The 25,363-nt window shown below is 42.2% G+C and overlaps 1 protein-coding gene across 1 annotated transcript in view; it reads right to left on the reverse strand.

Moving 5' to 3' along the window:
- Positions 1-23,322, reverse strand: part of SPNS2 (spinster homolog 2 (Drosophila)) — a gene marked incomplete at its 5' end in the record, with an annotated part of 85,700 nt that extends 62,378 nt beyond the window's left edge. Inside the window, one exon of the mRNA XM_009710474.1 lies at positions 23,257-23,322. Coding sequence (XP_009708776.1) covers positions 23,257-23,322 — 66 coding nt within the window. The remainder of the gene's footprint in view (positions 1-23,256) is intronic.
- Positions 23,323-25,363: the final 2,041 nt, after the last annotated feature.

Here is a 25,363-nt window from a genome sequence, read left to right on the forward strand (position 1 = left end):
TCTGTTTTACTTCATTTCTAATTCAACAGCCAACAGATGGATCACGTTGCTGCGTTTTGCCAAGTGCAAAACACAAGATCACTAGTTCCAGACTATCATGCAGACTAGAAGTTTCTGACAAGTGTGAGGAGCTTGGAAACACACCATCAGTTCCGTATGTCATGCAAAGCTGTCATATACTGACAGCATCGAACACAGGAACATTTAAAAAAAAAAAAAAAGGCTTGAGAACACACCAAATCAATTGGACTTAAGTATACAAATGTTTGGTTTGTACACGGTCTGAAATAGCGTTCCAGAACAGACCACAGTACAAGACGAAACAGAGAATTTCGTAAATGCCTCGTTCTTGTGTGCTTGTGTCCTCAGGAAATTAATGGGGAGAAAAGCAGTGCTTTAAAAGGTGTGGACCTAATTACTCACACTGTTTGCATTTCCCTGGCATCTCTCCGTTTGACAGGACACTCTGCATTGCATCTCCCTCACTGCAGATGCCACTCATCAGTATTCAAGCTCCAATCTTGTCTTCTCCGTAGGGAGCACGTTGCACCATGAGGTGCCAGTTTTTTCCTTAGAGCAAACTGATATTAAAATATAAACAACATGTTTAGGATGACTATATACACACATAGTTGACATACACATTTACATTGAGAAGGCGGCGGCTGTACGATACCACCCGGTTACATTTGCTGTGACAGGGTCAGAACCTGGTTACAAAAACACATTTATGAAGACAGACAAAAGCCTGAACACAGCTTTCCTGGCAAGTTCATGACTGACACAACGATACACGAGATGCAGCCCTAGGAAGAATTCAGGACTGATAATTCAACTCCTTTTCCTCATTGCAGAAACCAGATTCTTCCAAGACTTAGCCCTCATATTCCTAGCAAAGGATATCCTGAAGGCTTGCTTTGTTCACCTTAGCCAACAAGAATAATTGCTTCAGTGGGAATTGCTGGGAAATCCACTCCTTGGAAACAGAACATCAGATAAGAACAGCCAGAAAACTAGTCCAATAACACACTAACGGCACCCGAGCTTTGAGAGGAACCGTGTTGGGCAAAGAGCAACCACTGTGGTCAAATCTAAGTAACTGCTGTCAAAACTGCCAGATAGAGTACGGTATATGAAATTATATGAAATGGAAGAACATTAAGTAAATGCTTTTTGGGGGACCAGGAAGGCAAGTTTATTAAGTTAACATGTAGCTGAAACCCACTTGGCATCTTTCAGTGTTTTTCTCCTGGTAGCATAAGAACGTAATTGTTCTGCCATGGTGCATTTTTCCCAATCCCTACAAGGGAGTTTCCATGCCTGGAATTTAGATTTATAATCTGCTTTCTGCATCCTGCCCTCCCCCAATGTATCCTGATACTTTTAGATTAAGGTCGAGTCACTTTATAGTTTATTCTTGAAATGCTAAGTTGCCTCTTTCCTGCAATGGTGACTCGAGCTGTGTCTGTCTATAAGCTAACTGAAAAAAGCCTGCTACCTCGAAATTATACACAAATATTACCCAACGACAGATTTCTTTCTGCTCTTCTGCAATAGCAATTCTTGCACTCGTTCCCCTCTCCCGGATAACTCTCATAGGTTTAATGACTGCGTTTGAGGCAGCATTTTAATTTTCTTAGATTTATGTTTCCGTTTTTAACACTAATAGTTTTTCTATTTTTTCGTTGGTCTGTAAATTACCTATATAGTGCTTAGTAGCTTCAGTTTTATGAATGTAGGATTGCTTCAGCTCTCTGTACATACAGCAAACACAATTATGGAATTACATTCTTTGACATAAGAAAAACAAATTAACCATTTTTAAGTAGCCTGTGCATGTACTGAAGGTGGCTGCAAACAAACTTAGTTCAGTCTCATTTAGAGGGAGGGGAATGGATACTGTAAATCTCTATCGGAATTGATTGAAGCTCCTAGCTGAACAAGCTAGTGCAGTAAAGGAAGGAAAGGTTAGAAGACTGGAAGAAGGGCTCAGCCCCTCGTCTTTCAACCCAAGTTTCTGTAATCTTGTGAAGGGGCTTGTTATCCCAATTTCACATCTGTAAAATAAGGGAGAGGTGTGCAAGAATATTTATATGGGGTAATTGTGGTGGATAAAAAAGTAATTCTGCAGTGCTCAAATACTGTGGAAACATGAGGGCTGTATAAATACTCTCAAGGAGAGACAACCAGTTTCTACCATGCCCAGCTTAACTTCTTGCTCCGCTCTACATAGCTTGGGACTCCTCAGACTGTTCTGACCTTGGTATGTCTGCTGGCTCTTGTTGTAAACTTGTCTCTTGAGTTTCCTGATGTTTAAAATCTGTGGGTCGTTAGCTAAGGTGCTGCTGTTGCGTGCTGCTGGAGATCTGACCTTCCTCGCAGGGCACTTGACTTTGTCCCAGGTGAGTTTAATAGGACTGCATGAGGTTTGCATGGACACTTCCATCAGTAAGACTCAGAGAGGTATTTTAAATATGGAAGCCATAAATGGCCCTGATTATAGCCTCCTTTAATGATATTTTCTGAAAAGTAGACACCTATGTTCCTGGTGACAAGATACTCAGGAACTTATAGGACCAGATCTTTCATGTTTTAATAGCTCGGTTATTTTCAGTAGGATTGCTCCCAGTTTTTGTCAATGTGTGATCACAGTCTGACCTAGAACATGCCGTCTCCTCCTCTGTGTTCAGTGGGGAGGGGGGGGATTTTGGTTTGGGGGGGGGGGGGGGGATTTTGGACAAATTGTTGGTTTTCACACACAGCTGAAATGCATCTTCCTTTCAAGTATGTTCGAGTAATCCATAGTGATTAAGCAAAGCAAGTAGGAAAGAATGTGGTCTTGCTATATGCCACAATTGTAATGACCCCCTCCTTGAAATAAATCAGTTGTTTGTCAGAAGGCTCATGTCTGCATAACCACAAGGCATTGCTGCAGACAAGAAGCACCCTAGTCTGCTGACCTCGTCTCCCAGAGAAAAATCAAAGGTCCCATTAAATAATAAAAAAAAAAAACAAACCCACAACAAAAAAACCCCAAACCCCAAACAAACCAACACCACCCAAAAAGCCCCCAGCTTGTCTTAGTGGAAGACAAAGGCAGCAATACCACTGATCCATACAGTGGTGAGTATGTGATGTTACAGATGTGAGAGATGCTTCCCTCGCTCTGTGCATTGCTGCGTAGGGATGGAGAAATATTCCTCTTCAGTCCCAAATGCCTAGACAACAGCTACAAGAATTAACACTAACGAAAGTGAAGACTAAAAAGGGAAACGAGCCTTACACCTGAGTACTGTTGCCCACAGACTGGCAAAGACTAGAATCCAATGGCCATGGCAGCTCCTTACATGAGCAGGCTTACAGACAAAATAACTCAAACACAAATCAAACCATGAAACATTCAACTCAGCAAAGTACTTTGCAAGTACTGCTGCATGGCCAGTAGTGGAAGTAAAACCATAGCTCCAAGACATGAACTACTGTCATTCTGGTCATCTAAAGAGCACATTTTAAGGGTTGTTCAGAGGATATAGGACAGTTTGATCACCACCAGTGAGAGGTGACTATAACCAGTGAGCTGTCAACTGCTGACCGGGGCAGTGCTGCTGGCCTGCAGCCAGCCTGTTACTGCTCATAACCAGCTGACAGAGACCCAGAAACCATCAGGTACCATGCATGCAGAGAACACGAACCCAGCCATAAATACATCCTGCCTCCCAGTCTTGGTTTCCCGATTCAGGCAATCAGCGTTGTAAAGGCAAGAAAAAAAAAATGGCTTTGAATTAAAAGCCAAGATCTAAACCAATATTTCCAATATTACGTCAATTGAAGCTGCATTTAAAGATTCAGCTGTTCATGTCTTGCTTATTGCTAAAGCAAGTAGGTTATTCACAGTTACTATTTCACAACCATTTTCCACATCCACTGAGGTCTAAATCTATCATGCTGTTCAAATTTTTTTATCTCAGTGTACAGTGGAAAAGCTAGCATTTTACTGTGCTCTTCACTCTCTCTGGATGTCCAGCAAATTTACTTGGAGCAGGAGCTAACTAGCTATGAGATTAAATTTTGAACAGCTGTACACAGACAACATAATTTAAAAGGAAAAGATGAAAACCCCAAACCCACCTTCTGCCTTTCACTTTGGGAATTACAGTGATCGCATTACCATCATTTTAAAGGGATTTGGGCAACCTGAACATCAATAAATCAGTTACTGAGTTCCTAGAGATGTGCTTCGTAACACCAGGTTGCAGGCAGCAATCCAAAGGAAGGGTTCCAGCGTACCGCTTACAGTTCGCCGCTTCCCTTGCGCCTAAACCGGTGCTTGCCTGACCCTGCGGTGAGCTGATTCTGGGAGACCAGCAGAGAACCAGCCCTGAAGAACATCTTTTGCAATAAAATAAATAGTGTATTTGCTAGCAGCATGTCTTCTGTGGCTACACAGGGTATTTGACGGATTAAAATTCACACATGAGAACACTTGAGGAGGAGCAGACACCACCTCTCCCCATTAAAAAGAAACTCTTCACATCTGGGTCAGTTCCACAATCTGGTTCGTTACATGGTGGCCAAAAAGAGGGGGCAGGAGGCTGTGGCAGAGTTTGTTTTCTGTGGCGGTGCCATACAAAAGGCATGCAAATTATTGCCTAAGAGAGCATTAGATTGCTGGCACTTCGCAGCAGAACTCAGAAAATGAGCTTTTCTGTCAGTGTTTAAACTCTGCTTTTGCATTGCTTACCGTTCAGAAAGGGATGATTAAGTCAGTCAAGGCCACTTCTGTTTCATAGCCACTTCCACTTTGAGTTGTTTTTCTACAAAATGCTTTTAGTGTGGTTTGATTTAGACTCCTGACCAAAGTTGATGGAAGACTCCCACTTGATTCAGTGGGCATTAGAGCCGAGTTTTTTGTTTAGACATAACTGCTTATGAATCCCCAATGGCAGCAGAGATCAGAACCTCTTTACCAGTAAACATGTTTTAGTACTTGTAAGTTTACTGCATCCCTGTAACATAAAAGCTTATTACTGGGAAAAGTACAGAGAGCATCAAAAAGAATTGTCAAAAGGATGAAACAGGTCATTTCACAGTAAAACATTAAGCATACTGGAAAAGGAACAACTGATGTGGGATATAGAACAGATCTAGCACCACGAGAAGCATGGAAAAGGGGAAAACCAAATCACCTCCTCTCTTAGAAGACTGACCAGGTGGCATCAAATAAGACTGGCAGCTGCAAAGTTCAAATCAAAGGAGATATTTCATGCACAAAACTAAACAGTGAGATTTTATCACAGGAGGCTACAGAAGCTCAGAGTTTATGTCATTTCAAAACAGGATCAGACAAAGTCCTGGAAGAATACTAATATAAGGATTGTTAAAGATAACTCCTTCTGTTCAGAAAGTCCTCAGCTATCCAGTTGATGTGGTATACCAGAGAACCATCACCATAATCTTGTCCTGTTATTTTACCAACCATATCCTGGGCTGCACCCCGAGCAACGTGATCAGCAGGTCGAGGGAGGGGATTCTGCCCCTCTGCTCCGCTCTGGTGCGACCCCCCTGCAGTACTGCCTTCAGCTCTGGGGTCCTCAGCACAAGAGGGACATGGACCTGTTGGAGCGAGTCCAGAGGAGGCCACGAAGATGATCCGAGGGCTGGAGCACCTCTCCTATGGCTGAGAGAGCTGGGGTTGTTCAGCCTGGAGAAGAGAAGGCTCCGAGGAGACCTTAGAGCAGCCTTCCCGTACCTAAAGGGGCCGACAAGAAAGCTGGGGAGGGACTTTTGACAAGGGCATGAAGTGACAGGCCAAGGGGCAGTGGCTTTAAACTGGGAGAGGGAAGGTTTAGATGAGATATTAGAAAGAAATTCTTCCCGGTGAGGGTGGTGAGGCCCTGAAACGGGTTCCCTGGAAAAGTTGTGAGTGCCCCATTCCTGGAAGCTTTCAAGGCCAGGTTGGATGGGGCTTTGAGCCACCTGATCTGGTCGAAGGTGTCCCTGCCCATGGCAGGGGTTTAGAACTAGGTGGTCTTTAAGGTCTCTTCCAACCAAACCATTCAATGATTCTATATATGTGCTATTGATCACAACCAAAGACTGAATAATATACTAAAAGCACCTCTGGTCTGGATTGGTACAACTATTCCCATGTTACTCTGAGAAAAAAAAAAAATTATGAAGACAAATTGATTCTCCATCATTTCCACCAGCTTGATTAGGTAAAGGCTTATTAACTTGTTATGGAGTTGCACCTAAAATTATTTCTAAAAGCTGGAACGTGGTTCACAGTTACATTTCTAAAATCACAAGTGACTTTGAACCTGCACATACGCACTCAGAGAGTAAAGTAATGAAGTACCCAGTCAGTTAACAGAAGCTTTTTGCCCTTGCAATTTCTTCTCCGTTTGACTTAACTGTCTCTGACTGTTTGAGAACTTTGCCAGTTAACACAGTGGAGAGAAAGAGGACATCAACCCTTCCTGGCTGCAGCCTCAGTGCTCACACAATGCGTGACATGGGGCAGTTTGCCATTGTGCAATCAGTTGCAGGGAAACTTCATTAACTTAGCCAGCCAATTAGGATGGATTTGTATCCATTCTCGTCAATCCCGAATTAGACATGAGATCCCAGAGGTACAGAGAGTGGTCAATATCTTTGCAGCACTGCAACACCACGAGCGACACTGCTACAAGATTGGGTTTGCCTCAACATGACTAAAATACACCTAAAACAATCTTAGCTGCTGTCACAGCATCAGTAATCACTCCTAGCACTCGTGAAAGTCTGCGTCTGATAGAATAGAGGTTTTGCTTTTCCGTTTCTGTGCAGTTTTCCAGGACGTTCTGCACACGTGCCATGGATCCGAGAGATTCAATCACCAATAAACCTCCAGCAGGGAGGTTCGCTGCTCTCACGTGCCGGGAGGATGAAGCACCTATAGCCAGGGCTCAGGGCTAGAGAAAGGGGTCTTAAAAAATAACCACGAACCCAAAGAATCTTTATTTTATTCTATTCCCTTCCTTTACTTGAGATCTTGCCTTTTCTGTTGCAATTGTGATACCAGGCACACGCAGAAACCTTTGGAAACAAAGGTGAGATCTTTCAAAAAAAAACTAGCCAGACTTTCCCTTGTGCCAGTACTAGAGCTGATGTGGGCATCTGGAGAGCAAAATCAGGGGACTGTTGAGGACTGAAAACTAACCTCCTATCTTTTCTGGCAAGTTCCCTGCTCCCACAGCCCAGCAGTGCAAGTGCCAGGAAAGCGGGACACGCAGGGGGCCAGACGCAAGCCCCTTTCCCTAGGGCAGGAACAGTTCTGTGCACCTTTGCCCACAAAGCCTTTTTGACCATGGCGTGTACTTAAAACACACCAAGAAATGACAGCCTAAAGCTGATAATGCAGAATAATCTAAATCCTTTGATCCTTGAAATCTGCTTTGAGTACCATGAATTAGATTTAACTGGCAATAAAACACTTTAAATCTGTTATTCTCTTAATAGGATGATACATCATTTGTATCTGGTATGAAAAGAAATAATGTTCCTTGTTTCCAATTTGAGATAGAGGGGGAAGACTGTTTTCACCCTAAAAAGAGGTTTACCATCCTTCTTTACAACTGCACCACTAATCCCGCATCCTACCTCAACTAACATTTTAATTTCAAATAATTAACTAGTGTGCAATGGGAGTTATTCTGTCTCAAAGAGAAATCTATCTCAAAACCTACTTCCTGCAGCAATAAAGAACAGGAGAGAGAGGAGATACTTTGAAAGTATGGTGTATTATTAATTAATTCTTTGCTACATGTAATTTACCGACAGTAGCAGCTTCCTAAGAAAAATAATGCAATAGGAAGCGCTTCCCCTTCTCTTTAGAGTGGAATCCAGAGCTTCTGATGCCACGGTACTCATGGAAACTTGTTGAATGAAATGTTCATCTGACATACTCTTATCCCAGAGCTTTCATCAGGCTTCAGGTTTGTCTGGGTTTGTTTTTAAAATGCAATTCACAAATCAATGACTATTCCACAGTAGGAATGCCTTGCTAACCTCTACACATGAGCTCCTAATAGCTGCTGGTTGCACTTACAAAGTAGGAGAAACTCTGCAGTAATCAAACATATAGCTCACAAATACGCCGTACAAAGAGCTAGGGCACAGGACAGCTCACGCAGTCACAGTCCCATTACGGGGCGAGGGATTTGGGGGAGGTCGGTGCGCAGATGCTGGTTTTGTCAGCAGTCTCGGACAGAAAGAGACTCTCAGCCATCGCCTTCCACCATGGCCACAAGCTCAGGGGGGACTTTGCAGCTATCGGTCCTGAGGGCCGTGCTGGGGGGGACTGAGGGGATGCTGAGACCGCCAAGGAAAAGCTACATCAAAGCCTTGCAAATCCATAAGGCTCTGCTTTGGGGACAGGGAGATGGACACAGTTCTTTGCTGACGTTCTCCCCAGGCAGCCAGTGGGACTGATTGATTCCTTTTTAATTATTATTACAGTTCTGTAGGGGGTTGTTTTACCATCTATAGTGGGCTTGGGAAAACACATGCTCCCTCTTTTGAAGGGAAAATGGCCATACTCTCATTTTAATTATGCCATTGGCTATCAACTAACACAGCACTGACAGCCTCATGACAAACATTTTTTACTCTGGCCTGGACAGAGGTATGAAATGAGACTCTGCTCTCAAGCTTTTAATATGATTGACATCCACCAAAGTTGTCCTACTGAGAGTTATCTGCAGATTACACGTTCCAGAAATTGCTCGGGCAAGTATGTGAACAGAGGGCAAATGGACAGGAAAGGCTTGGGGGTCAATGAGAGACCTCCAGGGTGCTCCAGATCCTGCTTTGTGTTATCACTGCAGGGCAGGAGCAGAGCAGCAGGGTCTGGCCAGGGAATCATACTCACAACATGCGTTTATACACGTGCAAATAAAAGTGTGTTGGGGTTTGGCAGCAATCTCCTTTCACACCATTCTTCTGAAATTTGTCACCTTCCCAATTCAAGCCATGCATCTTCAAGAGTGCTTTTAGCAGATCAGTAAAATGGCATCTTTCAAAAAAAATTAATAAAACCTCAATAACTAAGAAAATTATCAATCTGAAGGGGAAAAAATGCTGATTCATCCCTGCATTGTAGCTAACTTCTTTCACAGCGGTCAGCTGAGATCTTTCTAAACTTCTGAACAGACTAACTTCACCCTAGTCTTACACTGCCTGCCTCCAGTTATCTGGAGGAAGGCAAACGTTTGTCAGATTAAACTGAATTCTAAGGGATGAAAATATATTATAAGAACTTCAAGAGGACATCTGAAATATCTGATTTTTATTCACTTGCTCTAAGACGCAGGCAGCACCAACAAGGGGTATTGCTCTTAAAATCCTGCCATCTGCAGCCTTATGCTAATTCACTTTTTCAGGAATAGAAATCACTGTGGAATGGGAATATGCTAAAATCCACAGAAGATATGGATGTAAAAGCCATTGTGGGTAATTGCTTTTGTTTGATGCTAATCCAACAGCCCGGGATTGTCTTATTTTCCTCAGTTTTTCCTCCAACTTTCCCCCCTCCCAGGGATGTTAGTGCTTGGTACAGATAGCTTCACATTTATTTGTAGAGGAAACACATAAATTTCATACCACTGCCCACCAAACCCTTACTTCTAAAAAGCTGCTTTTTGGTCACAAATTTCCATATTTTGCCCTGCTCAATTGCCTATGTTTTTCTGAGTTGCCTGTAAAATACAATAGTGTCTCCAGCAATGACAGCTCTTACTACCACCCAGCAGGTACCGGACCAAAACCACGCTAGTTTTACAGAGGAAATTTCTGTAGTTCAAAGCAGCCACACAGAAGGAGAGAAAAGCACCTCTTGATGGAATCTCACAGTTTCTCCTTAACAGCGGTGTCCATCTTTCTGCCTAAGGCATTGGCAGTGAATTAATAATAACAAATCCCCCAATAAAAGATCTTTCATGTAACCTCAGGAGACCGCTTCATAAGAACACAAGAACAATGGCGAGAGATCAGAAAACCATGCTGTCTTGCATCCTGTCTGTGACAGTGACAGCAATCAGATCCTTCCGAGGAAAGTACACAAAATTCCTGCACAGGCAGCTGAATTACTCAGGCTAGTTTAAGCCCTCCCAAGAATTATAATGTATTATCCACATAACAATCTGGTCTTTTAAGCTCTAGCCCTCACAATACCCCTTGCAGTGTTCATTTCCACAAGCTAACCGTTCACCGATAGGTTTTTTGAGCGCTTTCCAGCAAACTGACCTGTACTGATTGTTTCTGCATTAGGAGGAAAACATAAGGAAAACACACACCTTACCTTTCCAAGGCTTTAATTATTTTATATGCTTTTACGTTAACCGCCCCCCCCTTATTTTAAGAACGAGCAAATTGATAATACAGCTTATCTTTAAAACTGTAAGAGGGAAGTGAAGGGCATGCATGTGAAGACAAAACGTGGGTACGCACACGGGCCGGGGCTGGGTGGCTGAATTGGACTAGACGTGTTGGCCAAAAAAAATGCACTTGCTGTCTAGTTTCATTATGAGTCACGGATCCTCTAAAAGGAAAGGAAGGAATCATTTGTGCTCTCACTTACCCTGTACCCTGAACTAATTCTTATTTTATTACCCCAGTCATTACACTTCTACAGTCACAAGACACTGCGTGTTTAGACAAAAACCTATTCACCAGTAGCTGCAAGGGCCAGGAAATAAAACGCTGAACCACGAACCTATGCCAATGAATAGTAGAGTGTGGGTCAGGCAGGAGTCTGGATCTACCAGACAGCAAGATCTACCTTTGGCAGAAAACAAGGCTCTAGCCCCTCAGCAGCTACCATGCCGCTTTCTCGTACCATTAAAGCACATCAGGTAACTCCACCTATGCTTCTCCTAGGGACTGGCATTTAAATTACAAGAGACAGGCTTTCCAGACACCCACCAAACCCCACCATCCTAATAAGATCCATGAGCGAGCCAGAGGCATTAGGAACATGATCTTACAACATCCAGAATACCCTCAACTCCCACAGCTTTGGGTGTCCAGCATGCTTTAGAGTGAGTCTCATCATCATTTAAGCAGCAGTAGTCTGAACACAGGATCGGGGCCATAAATACTTCCCATCCAATTCCACACGATGCCCATCAGCACTTCAACACCACTCTGCCAGGGTACAGAGCCACAGCCTTATCCAGCTTTTTCAAATGCCAGCAACATTTCAATAGGCTTTTGTACCACAAAGTAAACACAAAGAAACATTGCTATCGACCGCAATTTGCAATTACGTATTGACTGGTAGGACAAGAGAGCTGAATAAACAGCAGGCCACAAGCAAACACCTACAATGACAAGCAGTCTTCATCCTACAATGAAGAGGGATCAGAGTACGTAAGGAAGCCTCTCTCACAATTCTAAGTGGCTAGTGCTATTCGACAGAAATTATTTGCTGATTCAATTTTGTTGGCAGTATTTAGAAGTGCTCTTGCCTCTTGCTGTTATAAATGGCAATTTAGACAAAGAGCAAGTGTTTCAGAGTGGCTGGGTGGCCTTCGAAAAGGGATAAATTCATTTAAGGAAATTGTTGAAATGCTGACATATCGCAATGTTTAATTTGCCATGGTTTGGAAAAAGGAAAAGGATCATAACCACACTGGAGAATAAATCAGGTCTCTGTCTTACATTTGTTATTTTTAAGATTATCACCCACACAGATTTCCAAAGGGTCATCCCTGACTTGCAAAAACTCTAATACCAAGTTGAACTGCAGCTCCAGGAGTGAGCTCTGCAACTAAACTTTCATCTGTGGATAAAAGAACGTGACCTCAGTAAAAGACCGCAGGGTTAATAGAGTTTCAATAGCCATGGTGTATGACTGGACCCTGTTTTAAGTAATCCCTCATTTTAAATTTCTTCTGACTAGTATCTTTCTGGTAGAATGAGTACTACTGGAAAACAACATACTGAAATGAATACTGCAATGCGCAAGGTTTGCAAATGCAATGCCTTCATGCATCATCAATTACATTAATGGAAAAAAGGAAAGACAATATTTGGTGAATCCGGGGATTGTTAACATATTAAAAAAGCCCATTTCAATCAGGCCTAAACATGTAGAAGGTGAGACTGATGACCGACCAGTGGCTCATCTGAAGTCAGTTTGTGTTCAGTGCCTATTCCGTTCCCCTCCCTAGAGACCACACCATCATAAATGTCCCAAGATGCCAGCTGAGCTTTGTTATGAGCAGTCTTATACAGCTGAAAACTGCACCTTGGGGGAAAACTTGTCATGGTGTTGCCAGCAGTTTATTTGTCTGGTGACCGGACAATGGAGTCTAGGTTCTGGACTATGAATCTATAAAGAACAAGTTCAGTAAGTGCAAACAGGGAAAATTAATATGTCTTTTATACACAATGCAAACATGTTCTCAGCTTGGTGTGTCATATACTGTATTGCCCGAGTCATTGGAAGGTGTAACATTAGCAGCTGGTAGGAATATCTCACTGGGGAGCTTTTAGTGAAAATTCAATGTCCATTGCATAATATCCTGTATTATTACCTTCGCTGCCATAAAACACCCTCAGTGAGAACAAGGGCAACTTTAGACAACTTGCTTTTCAGGAAAATCTGTTCTCTCTCTCCACATTTTTTCCAGAGATATTTTCTTTTAATATTTTCTCTTTCTCTTGCCACCCTCCCCTCCAAATATGGCACATTTTGTATCACACTTGCTAATAATTTACCGTATTATTACCTCCACAGGTTTCAAAGCAGTTAGCATGCAGCATGATTGCTACGTTGGACATGAAGCTGGAAGTAACTGAAGGCTCCGGACGAGTAAGAGAAATGAAACCACTTGCTCTCCTCGGCTGGCGATGCCGGGTGAGGGAGGCAGGGCACCATGCAGACCCACACCAGGATGGAGCATAAAGACCTGACCCATCGGCAGGTTTTGATATCCATTTGTGGGTTTGGTCTTATGAGGAGCTGGAAGGTCACACTTCCAAAGCATGCTCAACTCTGTTTCACTGTATATATCCAAAACCTGAACGTCCCTTGTGAACAACAGATTTTGCACACCAATGACTAACGGCCCAGGACACCGGACAGCACAAGAGCCAGAGCAGGGCCCTAGTTTACTAAATTCCACTCATTATTGTAGCCACATCTAAAACATATGTCCCTTGGCAGCGACTCTGTAGCCAACAAACTCCAAGTACCTTCAGCATAGTAGCTAACTTGCAAGGCGGGTGTTTTGACAGATCGTGACAGATACTAGGGAAGCTAAACATCTTGAAGAAGTAGGTTTCTTTATAAGAAAATCTCATCAGATTTTATAAGAAATGCAACAAAATAAGTCTTAGAGACAGATGCCTTTTCTAGGCCCACATGACTAAGCAAAAGCAATCACATAGCTGATGACAGTTTCAGCATCATATATTGATATCATATTCAGCTATAGCAACATAGTAGTACCTTAGATTTATACGTTCCAGCAGTGCTCCTGTGACCCCCTGCTCAGGGGACGTCATATGGGCAGCATTTTGATGGTGGAAGATGTCAATTTAAAAACAAAACGGGGGATGGGGGAGGAGCAAAATAGCAAAAATTGAGACATTTTCATGTTCCTGTTCTGTAATTTTACCTTCAAGACGACTGATAAAGGAGGTGGATTTATCCAGTCAAACACTTGCATGGTTCTCATCATGATAACTCTTTACATCAGCCCTTCTGAACTATTATCTTTTTTTAGTATCAGTTTTTTAAAGAATCCTCAACTCAATCACTAATTTTGAGCTTGCAATTTACCCTGGAAGCAATTTTGCTGGTGGAATTAGTGCCACTTAACTACTTTTGATTTGCAGGCACAATTAGTAAGTTAAGCATTTATATATCCTGAACTACACCTGTAAAATGCAAGGCTGCTTTTAAAACCAGCCCATATTCTTAAGTTGAATGCCACTCAGTTCAATAACACATGGCGCTCTCAAAAGCACCCTGCACATTCCACAGTAAGCAAAAAAAAACCAAACTTACTTTTTTGTGTGTGTGCAGCAAAGTTATTCTTTAACTCACCCATCTTTCTTACATGACTTATTCTAATCACAAAGGTTCTCATGAAATAGTACCTTTCTTTGTCAAACTTTGTCAATGTTTTCTGTTGCTCAAAAGGTGTGGCCAAGGGCACTAAGGCAATTTTATTGTTATTTATATTGCCAGGTAGGCTAGACAAAACCACAGGATGCTGAACATACAAGGATGGAGCTGACAGCTAACATCATCAATTGCTGTGGTGACCAGGACCACTCAAATCCCAGGGTGGGTAGAGGCAAGGATAAAACCAGTAACTGTGATTAAGGAGGGAAAAAAAGCAATAAAAACCAAAGAATTCAGGGCATATTTGAAACATCCTTCAAGGTAAACAAAACAAAACAAACCCAATCCCCCAAAAAACACCAGACATACAAACCCTATCCTGAAAATTCAACTTGTCCAAAACTCTTAACAAGGTCAGTTTTAAGAAACACTCCATCACAGGCTTACAGGGTTGGTAATCGCCTTGCCTCTACAAACCAATGATCTAGAGAAGAAAGGGAACAGGAAAAAGACCCAGAGAAGAGACAACCTTGGCCAGTGTCATCAGCAGAATTGTAAAAAGAAATCAAAGCTCAAACTGCTTTACCTGTACTGCCTCCCTAATTCACTTCCAAGCCTACCTCAATAGTAATTTATTGTAACCATCCATTTAAAATCAGCACAGCTCCAAATAAGCAAGTTAAAGTTTTATAACTTCTTAGTTCTTTAAGGCAACTCTTTGCAGGAAAAGTATATGTTCTCACTTCAACACTACTGTCCCACAAGAGAATAAATTAAAGTTGCCAGATCTCCAGTTCAGCTTATCTACAAAGAGCAAGGAGAATGATGCAGTAGGAGATTGTGTAAAATAAATCTTGCTTCTGTAAACATTAGTGGATGTAAAGGCTGGAAGGAGAAATGGTTAAAACTGTCCAAATCTTCAATTAGGAATAACCTGATGTATAACTGAGTAGGGGAATAAAAGAGGTCAGATCTGAATCCTCTCTGGAAACATCCTTTCCACTGAAAACCAAAGTACTTCCCCGCTTGCAGCAGCAAAGAACACAAGAATGTGTACGAACTCCTACTACTACTCTTCACCCCATCAAATAACTGTTTGTTCTTCATCTGAGATTTAAAAACCTAAGCCATCCTCAGTATTTGACTAAAACTTGAAAACAACTGAAGAGAGTTTTAGCAAAAGATGTTTATGCACATTTACATTTTTTTTGTGAAAACTAACACTGAACTGGGTTAAGTAACGGACTATGGTCAAGTAATATTCTCCCTTCAAAACCAGGTTCACTGGATAATCTAAGCAGAAAATTGGTCTTTCCTCTATAACCTTACATCAGCATAGAGGAAAAATCCTGGAATACGTGCAGGTATTGGGGTAAGGGGAGTGCATTGGGAGATTTGTTTTGAATCAGTGCAACCAGCCACCATTCATACAATTCAGACTTACTTGTGTTAACTGGAATCTAGTTCTGCAGGTTGGTAACACTACCGAATACCATGAAGAATGTTCACTTTTTACGTAACTGATGCCCTGGAATTCATTTTCAAAGCCAGGTATATGTGCCTACAAATGAGTCACTCCTCAAGTGTGCCTGGCTCTATACATGGGAATCACCGCAGCCGGTACTGAAATGTAGCTGCTTCTGCCTGGAACACACCATCTGCTTCAGCAGCTTGTAACACTTAAAGGCTGTGGTTCCCAAAATTGTGCTCCACAAGGTAACAGCAAGTTCTTTGCAGCCAGCCACACAGCAATATTACTTTTGTAGTGGTCTGATGATAAATCGCTATAAAAATTTGACTGTAAGGATGCAGAGTGGTCTCATACACAGCCCGAAAGGTTTGAGAAGCACTGGTTTGGAGGAAAAGCCACCTGGAACTCAAGACAGGACATCAGAGAAGCAAGATGATCGCATGGACTTGTCTAGGACCCCAACACCCTGGTACTTCCAGAGTCTGTTAGATGCCTCCTGTATTACAACAACTAATATCTGTGCTCTTTGCTTCATTGCAAGACAGTACCTTCAGTGCTCCAGAGCTCCTTCACACTCTGTCAAGACTATTTGGTTTATCCAAATGCTTGCTCTCTCCCAAATCAAACACCGCCTCCAACAGCAATGCTTCCAACTATACTGTATTAACATGGAAATCTCCCAGTGGGCACAGACCAAGCCTGACCTCTTCATCACCTGATCTCAGATCCCGGTATGAATATAGCCGCTTACATTTTTCACAACGCAGTATGTTGCCCTGCAGAACTGTAGCTTTGTGCTCTAAGAAAATGAGAGTTCTTCAGATGTGGGAGGCAAGACAAAAACAAAGCAATCTTAAAATAAATCTTTTAAGAGAGAACACTTATGGCTCCCCTGGGATGAAGCATATTAAATATACAAAATGTACTACAAAAGTTAGTACTATTTTCTCACTCCCGGTTCCATAGAAGACCCTGATCCAACTTCCCTTAAAGTCAAGGCAAAAAAATCTTCCCCTCTGGGCGCTAACGCTTACCTTTAAATTGGGCCCAGTAGGTATCAATAGCAACCGTATGCACAGATCTAGATCAAGGTACAGAGAAGAAAGACAGGGCTCCTTCCGATTTAGACCATGTACACACACTCCTCTGGTCACCACACTTGAAAATTAAACTTACAGGCTCAGTGAAAAACAAGAATTAAAGCTAAGCCGGTTTTCCACTTACTACCAAAAGCTTTTAGTGTCACTGCAGAGGGGGAGGAGAAAAAGTAGGCTACTCACAAGGGATTGAATATAAGCACACATCTCTCTTCTAGCAACTGGTAGCCATTAGATGTCCAATAACAGCATTAAAATAACTGTTAATGTAACTCAAATGTTCATCTCCCTCTTTCAAAATTCCAAATGTGGTGTTAATGAAAAAAACGAAGGTGACAAGACTAGCCCTTCTAAACTATTTGTGCCTGAAACACACAACTCGGTGCAGATGCCTGCTATGTGAGATTGCACAGCTGGTATTAAGAGGAAGTTGTTGTTTAAAAGAATTACACAATACCAACAAAAATCCCATCTTTCACTATCAAGAGCTTGAATGAAATTCTGAGGTCTGAGGAACATGTGTAGAGGGAGATGGACAGGCTATATTAAAAACTGTTAGGACTTTGGGTGGAATGATAACTACTTCTCTAAAATCTGTGGGAAATCTTTCCCCTCATTATTATAATAAATTACAGGAGTGAACACAACCTTGGCAAGAGGTGCTTGAACTACAGCCTAAGGGAAAATAGGCCAACATCTACTTAGAGAACAGACATGCCACAGGCAGCACAAGTGCAAGTTGCTCTTGCAACCACCAGCCCAAGTACCTGCCCCGTCTGAAAGGCCAATAGTTAGCACAACCTTCCTTCTGCAAAGCAGGAATACAGGATGGGAAAATGAATTGTTATGTTGTGTTAGTGGCCATGCAGTATCGTAAACTCAGGATATTAATGAAGACAAGCCAGTCTGTAGACTTCCCCTGTTGTAGTAGCCTGCGCTCACTTGCTGACACGTACAATATAAAGACAAAGTGCAACACTGGCTCAAGCATTTACCTCCTATCAGCAGGAGGCAAGGACATCTTCCCCTCCCTTGCCTGGCACTTCTCCCCCACCAAAGATTATTTACTTTGCAATCTAGCGCTGTCCGGTGAGAGCGTAGACTGCAAACAGCTTTTTTATAGTTTGGTCCTTGCTGTATGGGGAACTGGGCTAGGGCACACACACATTTTTCCTATAACCTGCTCACTGATTCGAGAAAATACTTTCAATTCTTGATTGCAGAGGGTTTCCAAGTAGGCTTAACTGCTTTCATGAATCAGACACTCAGACTGCCATGACTTCTTGGCGTACCAGATACCATTCTAGCACACAGGGAAAAAAAAGGACTGTCAGAACTTGTAAAGGACTTATGTGGGAAATAATCAGGCTCTGGACTATCTCAGCTCACTCTGCCTTGATAAGTAAAAGACCTACCCTTGCCACAACATTAATCGAGGCACATTGAACGCAGAGCCCTGCTTTTTCATCTTTATTGCTTAAACTGGAGCTGTCCTATATAAACTGTTTAATCCCTAGATCAGCAGCATGCTACAGAAGTCTGAAGAAGTTCAGAAAAAGAGATACAAAATCAGGTATGGAAGGGGAAATGGGGAAAAAAGGTTTGCTCGTTGTTGATACAACTTTGAGAATCTCCTCCTGGCAGAAAGAGAGCCCCACCTTGTCCTGGCATTCAGAGCCCCAGATTGCCAGAGAAGTAATCTGGATTTAAGAACGCTTAGCATGGCTGGGGGAAGGGAAGATGGCAACGGCATGACCTGCCCCGGGTAGGACATATGGTGGTCCAGACCATTTGCAGCAACTACAAAGCATTCAGTCTCGCCTTCTGGATTGAACACCCGAGATACCAGGACCTTGGGAGGTGCTCTGGTGTAAGAAGTCATTCACTCAAAAGGAAAACCCATGAATTTTAAACAGAAAACAGGAAAGTGTCCAGAATATGAGTTCCTCTGTTCAGGCAAGAAGAAAAGTTAAGCAGGTGCAGTAGGAAGTGAAAGATGAAGATCTGATTCAGTTATGCATAGCACAGATGAGGAGAAAGACAGAATCTATTCAGGTAGAAGCAGATGGTAGAAAAGAAACATGCAGCATCCACAGGAGGTGGTCTCTGTGTGGAATAAATAAAAATGCTAAAGTAGTTTACGCTGTCATCATAAGCCAATGACAAGAAGATGGAAGTCAATGGTAGTTGAAAGAAAAACCTTCAATTTAGCAAATCTGATTTATCCCATCACTGCACTCTGCTATTTCAAGTCCCCTACTCACGGCACATGCTTATAGCTCGGTTGGTACAATCACAGCACACCAGAGCTGCTAACGTATTTGCAAGGTTGCAATCTAGTGCAAGGTTGCACTCAGTCGGCTCAAGAGGCAGGGGAACTCGGGTAGGTAAAGGTTTCACATTTCAAATGAACAGAGTTTTTAGCTGGAATTGACCCTTACTGGAAAAGTGGGTCCACAAGAAGACTTCAGACAGTACCTGGCATTGCTAGGCTTCCTGGGAAACCAGAGGCTGAAAGGCAGTTGGGAGAACGCCCATCTCTCTCCACGTGAGAAGTTCTTTCAGGGCCCCAGTTATCTATGATTATTCACCTTTAATGAGTCCTTCCAGATCTCTCGCTTCCTTGTATTTCTTTGCTTCTGACCTTACGGTATGAACTTTCGGTTACCAGAGTTTCCTCTGATGACATCCCTATGCTCTTTCCGAAGACAAACACTTTTCCTCTCTGCATTTCAACAGAATCCTTGACATACCCTCCATTTAATGCCTCACCATTTCTGCTTGCAGAAGTCCCCACTGGTTTAGGTGCCTTCCCCGAGTTCGAGCTGCCCAGGCTAGAAGATTAAGGTGCCCATTAGCAAGGACCGAATCTCTGGGTCTAAGCATTAACCTAGTCGAATGCCTGTGTTCAGGAACTGGACCGCAGTCCTCATTCTGGCTCTGCCTCAGAGCCGCCGTGTGACTTTGGGCAGGTCATTTCTCCCATCTGGCTTTCTTGGTTTCCCCATCTGTAGCAAAGGGCGAGCCTCATTATCCCTCCCTATATAAAACATCCTGAGATCTACAGAAGACAAACTGTATTGAGAGCCAGGTACTATTATTACTAGAGCTCTGGTGTGCTAAATAGACACTGGCAAGAGACACAAAAGCAAAAATAAATGCAAGGGCAAGGAAAGCAGACAGAGCACTAAAGCACAAAAATTGAAGAAAGAAGGGGGAAAAAAAAAAAATCCAGTGAAAACCAGAGTACAGCACTGGGGCACTACTCCTGTGGTCTAAGTATATATGGAAGGGTAACATTATTTTGAAGCAGCTCTACAAATCCAGTTGTCCATCTTCTCAGTCTTTGTGTTTTTAGAGGCCTCTAGTTTTGGTGAGTCCAAATTGCTGCTCCTACCTAGCTGGACACATGGGAAAGGCTTTTTGTATGGTTTGGCTTATAAATGTATTGACTGACTACAGCCTTACAGCTCAAGTAGGCCAGGAGATGCTCTATCATCTTTTGAGATCAGCCAGGATTATCCTTTCTCCAGCTGGGAAAGGCAATCAGTAAGAAATGAAAAGCACAAGAAAGCTTGAATACAGACTGGTAGGAGAGTTAAGTGAATTTAACTGATATTTATATAACTGTGTATGTAGTGCTTTAAAAAGGAAGATCAGCACAAAATTATAGCATCACAAAGAGATAACTGAGGCCCTGGAATCAACATAGTTATATGCCTGTTGCTCTACTGAGCAAGCAGCAATTGTGATCCATCTGTCAGCGCGTCCTTTGCTGTCACAGGATCCTTGCTGCAGAGACTACCATGTTCTGCTCCTTTCCATTATGGATGAGGCTGGAGCATCCCTGTGATTTTTCTGTACAGGGAGTTACAGTGCCCCTCTAACCAGTTTTCATTATATCTCTTAGGCAAAGAGCAGCTTGTATCTTGGGATTAATATAAAAGGTGACAAAAATTCAAATTCTGTCTTTGCAATTCCTAAGAAATCAGTCACCTTTGCTTTCCAGAGAGCAGCAGAAGCTGCGAGTGTATAAATTGGTTTTTGAATGTTTGGAGTGAGAGTGCTATGAGATCGGCTGTGCCTGCAAAGAATGGGTTATGGTATGAATACAGGGTCATACATTGCCTTTGGTGGATTTCTTTTCCCCTTGCTGTTTGAGTTTTCAGTACCGTTTCTTCCAAAAACTGTGTGCTACCTTGTTTCTCAGTTAAAAGGCTTTTTTTTTTTTAATTTTATTTTTTAAAGCCTGTTTGATGAGTGATATGAACTGCCAGTGAATACTACATTTCACTCCCCCTCATTAACATTGTAAATTAATTTAGGACTCATTTAGATGCAGGATTAACAACCTGAGGACTAATCCACTCTTTATTCAGAGGACATACTCAGGATGAGCAGTCTTTTGTCTCACATCACTCAATTAGTTAGCAGGACCATCTCTTGGGAATAAAATGGTATTTCTGTGTCTGCTGGCAAAGGAACTGTTCAAGGTTAAGGCAGAGGTCTGGGAGACATGAGTCCTGGTCCCAGCTCTACTACAGGCTTCATCTGCAGCCTTGGTCAAATGTTTTTACACTCCTCATCCATTTCCCCCAATTTGCACATCTAGAGAGGTCAGACTTAGAGAACAGACAAAAGATTAAAAATAGCATTTACTGTGGTTTAGGGCAGCATCTTTTATTTCACCAGGGTTAAGGGTACATGGGCCATGGGCCAGCTGCCAACACAGAAACTTGTTAAGCTGAAGTAATACATTCAAGAAGTTTTCAGTTACATGCCCCTACCCCTACTTAGGTGAAATAGTGTTTTATTTTGTGAACACTCTTCTGTGATGGCACTGTGATTAATAGATCATTATCTATATTGCACAAGCAAAGTCAAGCCCTCAGTTTTCAGCTCAGAAAAGAAAAAAAAAAAGAGAAAATGTTGCTTTTCTTAAAGCAAGAGTTATCAGTTAAAAAACTCTTGATACACTCAGCAGCAATCTTGCAGTATCTCAGTGAGGCTGTTTTCTGATGCCCTGTGTGTTTGCTAGAGAAATAAATAACATTTCTTGCAATTAACAAATGAAATGCCCTGTTGGAGCTTAGCTCTTACTTGCCATCAGTAAATCATCTGCAGAAGGATTTCATCCACTGAGGGGAATGAAGATTAAATACATGCTTTGGCAACTGTCATTTTCCACCAGAATATTTTCTTGAAGGCACTTCGTGTCTAATGATACATCGAGGACCTGTTCCTCTGAGTACAATAAATAAATACAAATAATCGCTGTAGAAAAGAGCCTGACAGACAACCAGTGCCACTTTGGGCACTACTGATTGATGCCACTTATAATCAGTAATACTTGTAAAGCTCGGGCCTTCTGTTCTGGACACGTGCTGCACACACCAGCTTAGCTGAACTCTGCCGTCCCACAAGGACAGCATTTTTAAAGGCCTAATACAAACTGTTATTAATTACATTACCAAGAAGCTGTAACCACAGATGAGGACCCTGCTGTACCATGGCTTGCACAAAAATGAAAAGGAGGAGATACTGCAGCGGTTCACATAGTTTGAAATCAAAGGCCAAATGACAGAGCTCCGTAACACTCATCTCTAGTGCGATCATAAAGAATGAATGATTTTATGCACTTTATTGTTGGCTGTGATGACAGTGAGAAGACAACTACAGCACCACAAATCTATGACTCCAACTAATAATTGTGTAGGAAGCTTCCAAACCAGATTGTTCTTCTCCTTAAAATACTGCATTTGCTCTCTGGCTAGTCCTTTCAACTTTCCATAAAGATCAAATGTGCTGTCATAACTACATGAGCCTGCTACTGTCATCAAATCCAGCCTGTTGACAAAGGCACTCCTCTAAACCACCTCAGGACCAGAGGCCAGAAAAGCTGCGTTTGTCCTGGGGTTGTACAGCTCTGCAGACGTCTGCAACATTAAAATGTCCGCTAGACTAAAAGGACATCACAATAGCAATAATCCTTCTTCCTCAAACACAAGGAGGAGAGAAATGTCTGAAGCTAACAGCACCAAAATCATAGTGATATTGTTAATCCGTGAGTTACCACAAATGCAATGATTGTTAGCCTTTCCTGCAGTTTTCATCCTCAGGTACTTGGCCTGATGAGTTTTACATTTTCATGCCACGCTGTACTCCCGATTACTGTACATTCAGCAGATTCTCTGTAGAGCACGAGGGGCATCATACATCACATTTATTGCCAACCTACAGAGTTAAGAGCAGTGAGAACAACAGGATCCTGCTGTTGGTTTATCATGAGTTGTCTGATCTAGGGGAAGTAGCCGTCCTCTATTTGAATTTAGTTGTCATAAATAATATCATTAGGTTTGTTTGCTTCTGGTTCATTCTGCACTCAAATAATTCTGAGCCCTGCTCTGCTCACCAGCAAATCAAAACCAAACCCCCCGTCATGTTCACTCATCATCCTAGTAAGAGTATATTTCACAGCCAATGTGCCCAAGGGCCGTAACTGAAGAAATTTGAAAGCACCCTTCTGAGAAGAGGAACGTTACAAAAACCAGCGAGAAAACAAATACTCTTACCTGTCTGCAATAAGCCAGCCCCGCTGTCCTTGACGCCAAAGTGCTGCTGGATATCTAGTAACACACCTAGAGGGAAAACAGAGAGAAGAAACTCAGTGCTTTCAGCCTTTGAAAAGCATACAAATCAAACCTTTTGTGAAGCACCAGCAAAATTTCAAATTCCAGTAGTTTAGACACATAACTTCTGAAGTTAGCACATTGACTTGTTTTCTATACATGCACACTCAATAATTTTGGGCTACTACAGTCAAAGCAGAGGTAGGTAGATATAACATAGATATAACATCGTGCAGGGAGTTTGGGAATGAAATCCTCACGCATGAGAAACTGGTCTTTCCTTTCTACTTAAAGAGCAGCAGGGTTTTCTTTTTCTTTGTTTTCTGCAGAATCCAGATCTCTTTCTTCTGTTATTTTACAGAAATACAGGGAAACTGATTCTGCGCCTTAGGTGCTTGAAACGGTTCGACAAGCCAAACAAACTGAATCCAAGGCAAGTTTTAACAAATCTCTGTTGGGAGAAGATATGACACATCGATAAGACCAATAATAGAAGTTTTCACATTTAACTAGTTCTGAGGGGTTCTCATTTCCAAAACAAACGTGGAAAAGAAATTTAAAATAGCTTAGTAAGGGTGGGTAAGTGACCAAATGCTTAGCTTTAAAGCAACTACAGGCAGAACCAAAACCAACCTTATCTCTTGCCTGAACCCCCAATATATTAATTGTCATAAGCAAAATTAACAAGTTTTGTAGTATTTATATATTCAGTTAGATTTAGCACTCAGGTATCAAACATGTTAATACATGTAATGTCTCCTACATATGAACAGGTATGCTTTTGTAACCAACTAGCCAACAGGGAAAATCCACAAGAGAGCTTTTATAAGTCATCTTGGGGGACATACATTTGCCAAGCTGTAGATGATCCAGTTGTGTCAGATACAGATCCATAGGCCTGAACATTTGTCTATGGTCTAAACAAACTCAGTCTGACTTTTCTTGGGTCTGGAACGGAGACATTTGCTCTCCTAATATCTAGGACTTCCTTATTTAGGCTACTGTGTTCCCCCAAACTGCGGATATGCAATCTTCTTTTTTTAAAAGTGAAAAACAATGTTCTCCAACTGTATTGAACATCTATAAAAGTTCACCTCCAGTTCAAAATTTGATCTAAGGCTTTATCCAAAGTGATTCTGCTCATCACTGCAGGTCACGGGAATCAACTAAGCACCAACCTGAACTCACTCACCATAAATATCTTAGCTTTTGGGACTGCCAGGATCACACTAAATGACAAACACAAAAAGACAAAAGACCCAGAGATAACTATTCCCAGAAGACATCTGGGACAATGCCAAGAAAACAGACATAAATTAAGGGTACTAAAGGAAAAAAGACACAGAGAAGGAAGGAAAAAGCAAGAAAGCTCGTCTGTGCTATTCCGTATTACTTGTACATCACCATTTACTCAACGCAGCATTCAGGTTGACCTCAGACTACCAATACCTGCCCAGTAACATCAGTTCAACCTCCTACCTTCTACAACAGTCCCCACTTCTGTACTCTCTATCAGACTGTTTAGCCCAGAGCAGAGAAGGTTCAGGGTGGGGAAGGGTGTGAATCTTATCAATGTCTATCAATACCTGATAGGGAAGGGGGTAAAGAAGACAGGGCCAGGCTCTTCAGACCAGTGCTCAGTGAAAAGAGGCAAAGGGCACAAACTGAAATCCAGGAAGTTCCATTTAAATATAAGAAAAAAAAAAAACTTTTTACCACGAGGTGGTCAAGCACTGGAACACATTGTCCAGAGAGGTTCTGAATTCCCCATCCCTGGAGGTATTCAATACCCAGCAGGACACGGTCCTGAGGAACCTGCTCTGGTTTACCCTGCTTTTAGCAGGGAGCTTGGACTAGATGATCTCCAGAGGTCACTTCCAATCTCAATTATTCTGTGATTCTGTAATTTTCTGAAGAATTAAGTGCCTGACTACATCCAGCCTGACACAGTGTTCCCCATGCCTTTCTTTTCCTTTGGTGCATTGCTGTCTACCATAATTCCAACAGGGACTTCTTAGCTTCCTCTTGGATGGCAGATTTACCTCCATTT

This window comes from Cariama cristata, unplaced genomic scaffold (assembly GCF_000690535.1).
Source record: "Cariama cristata isolate BGI_N322 unplaced genomic scaffold, ASM69053v1 scaffold170, whole genome shotgun sequence".
NCBI classification, from domain to species: domain Eukaryota; kingdom Metazoa; phylum Chordata; class Aves; order Cariamiformes; family Cariamidae; genus Cariama; species Cariama cristata.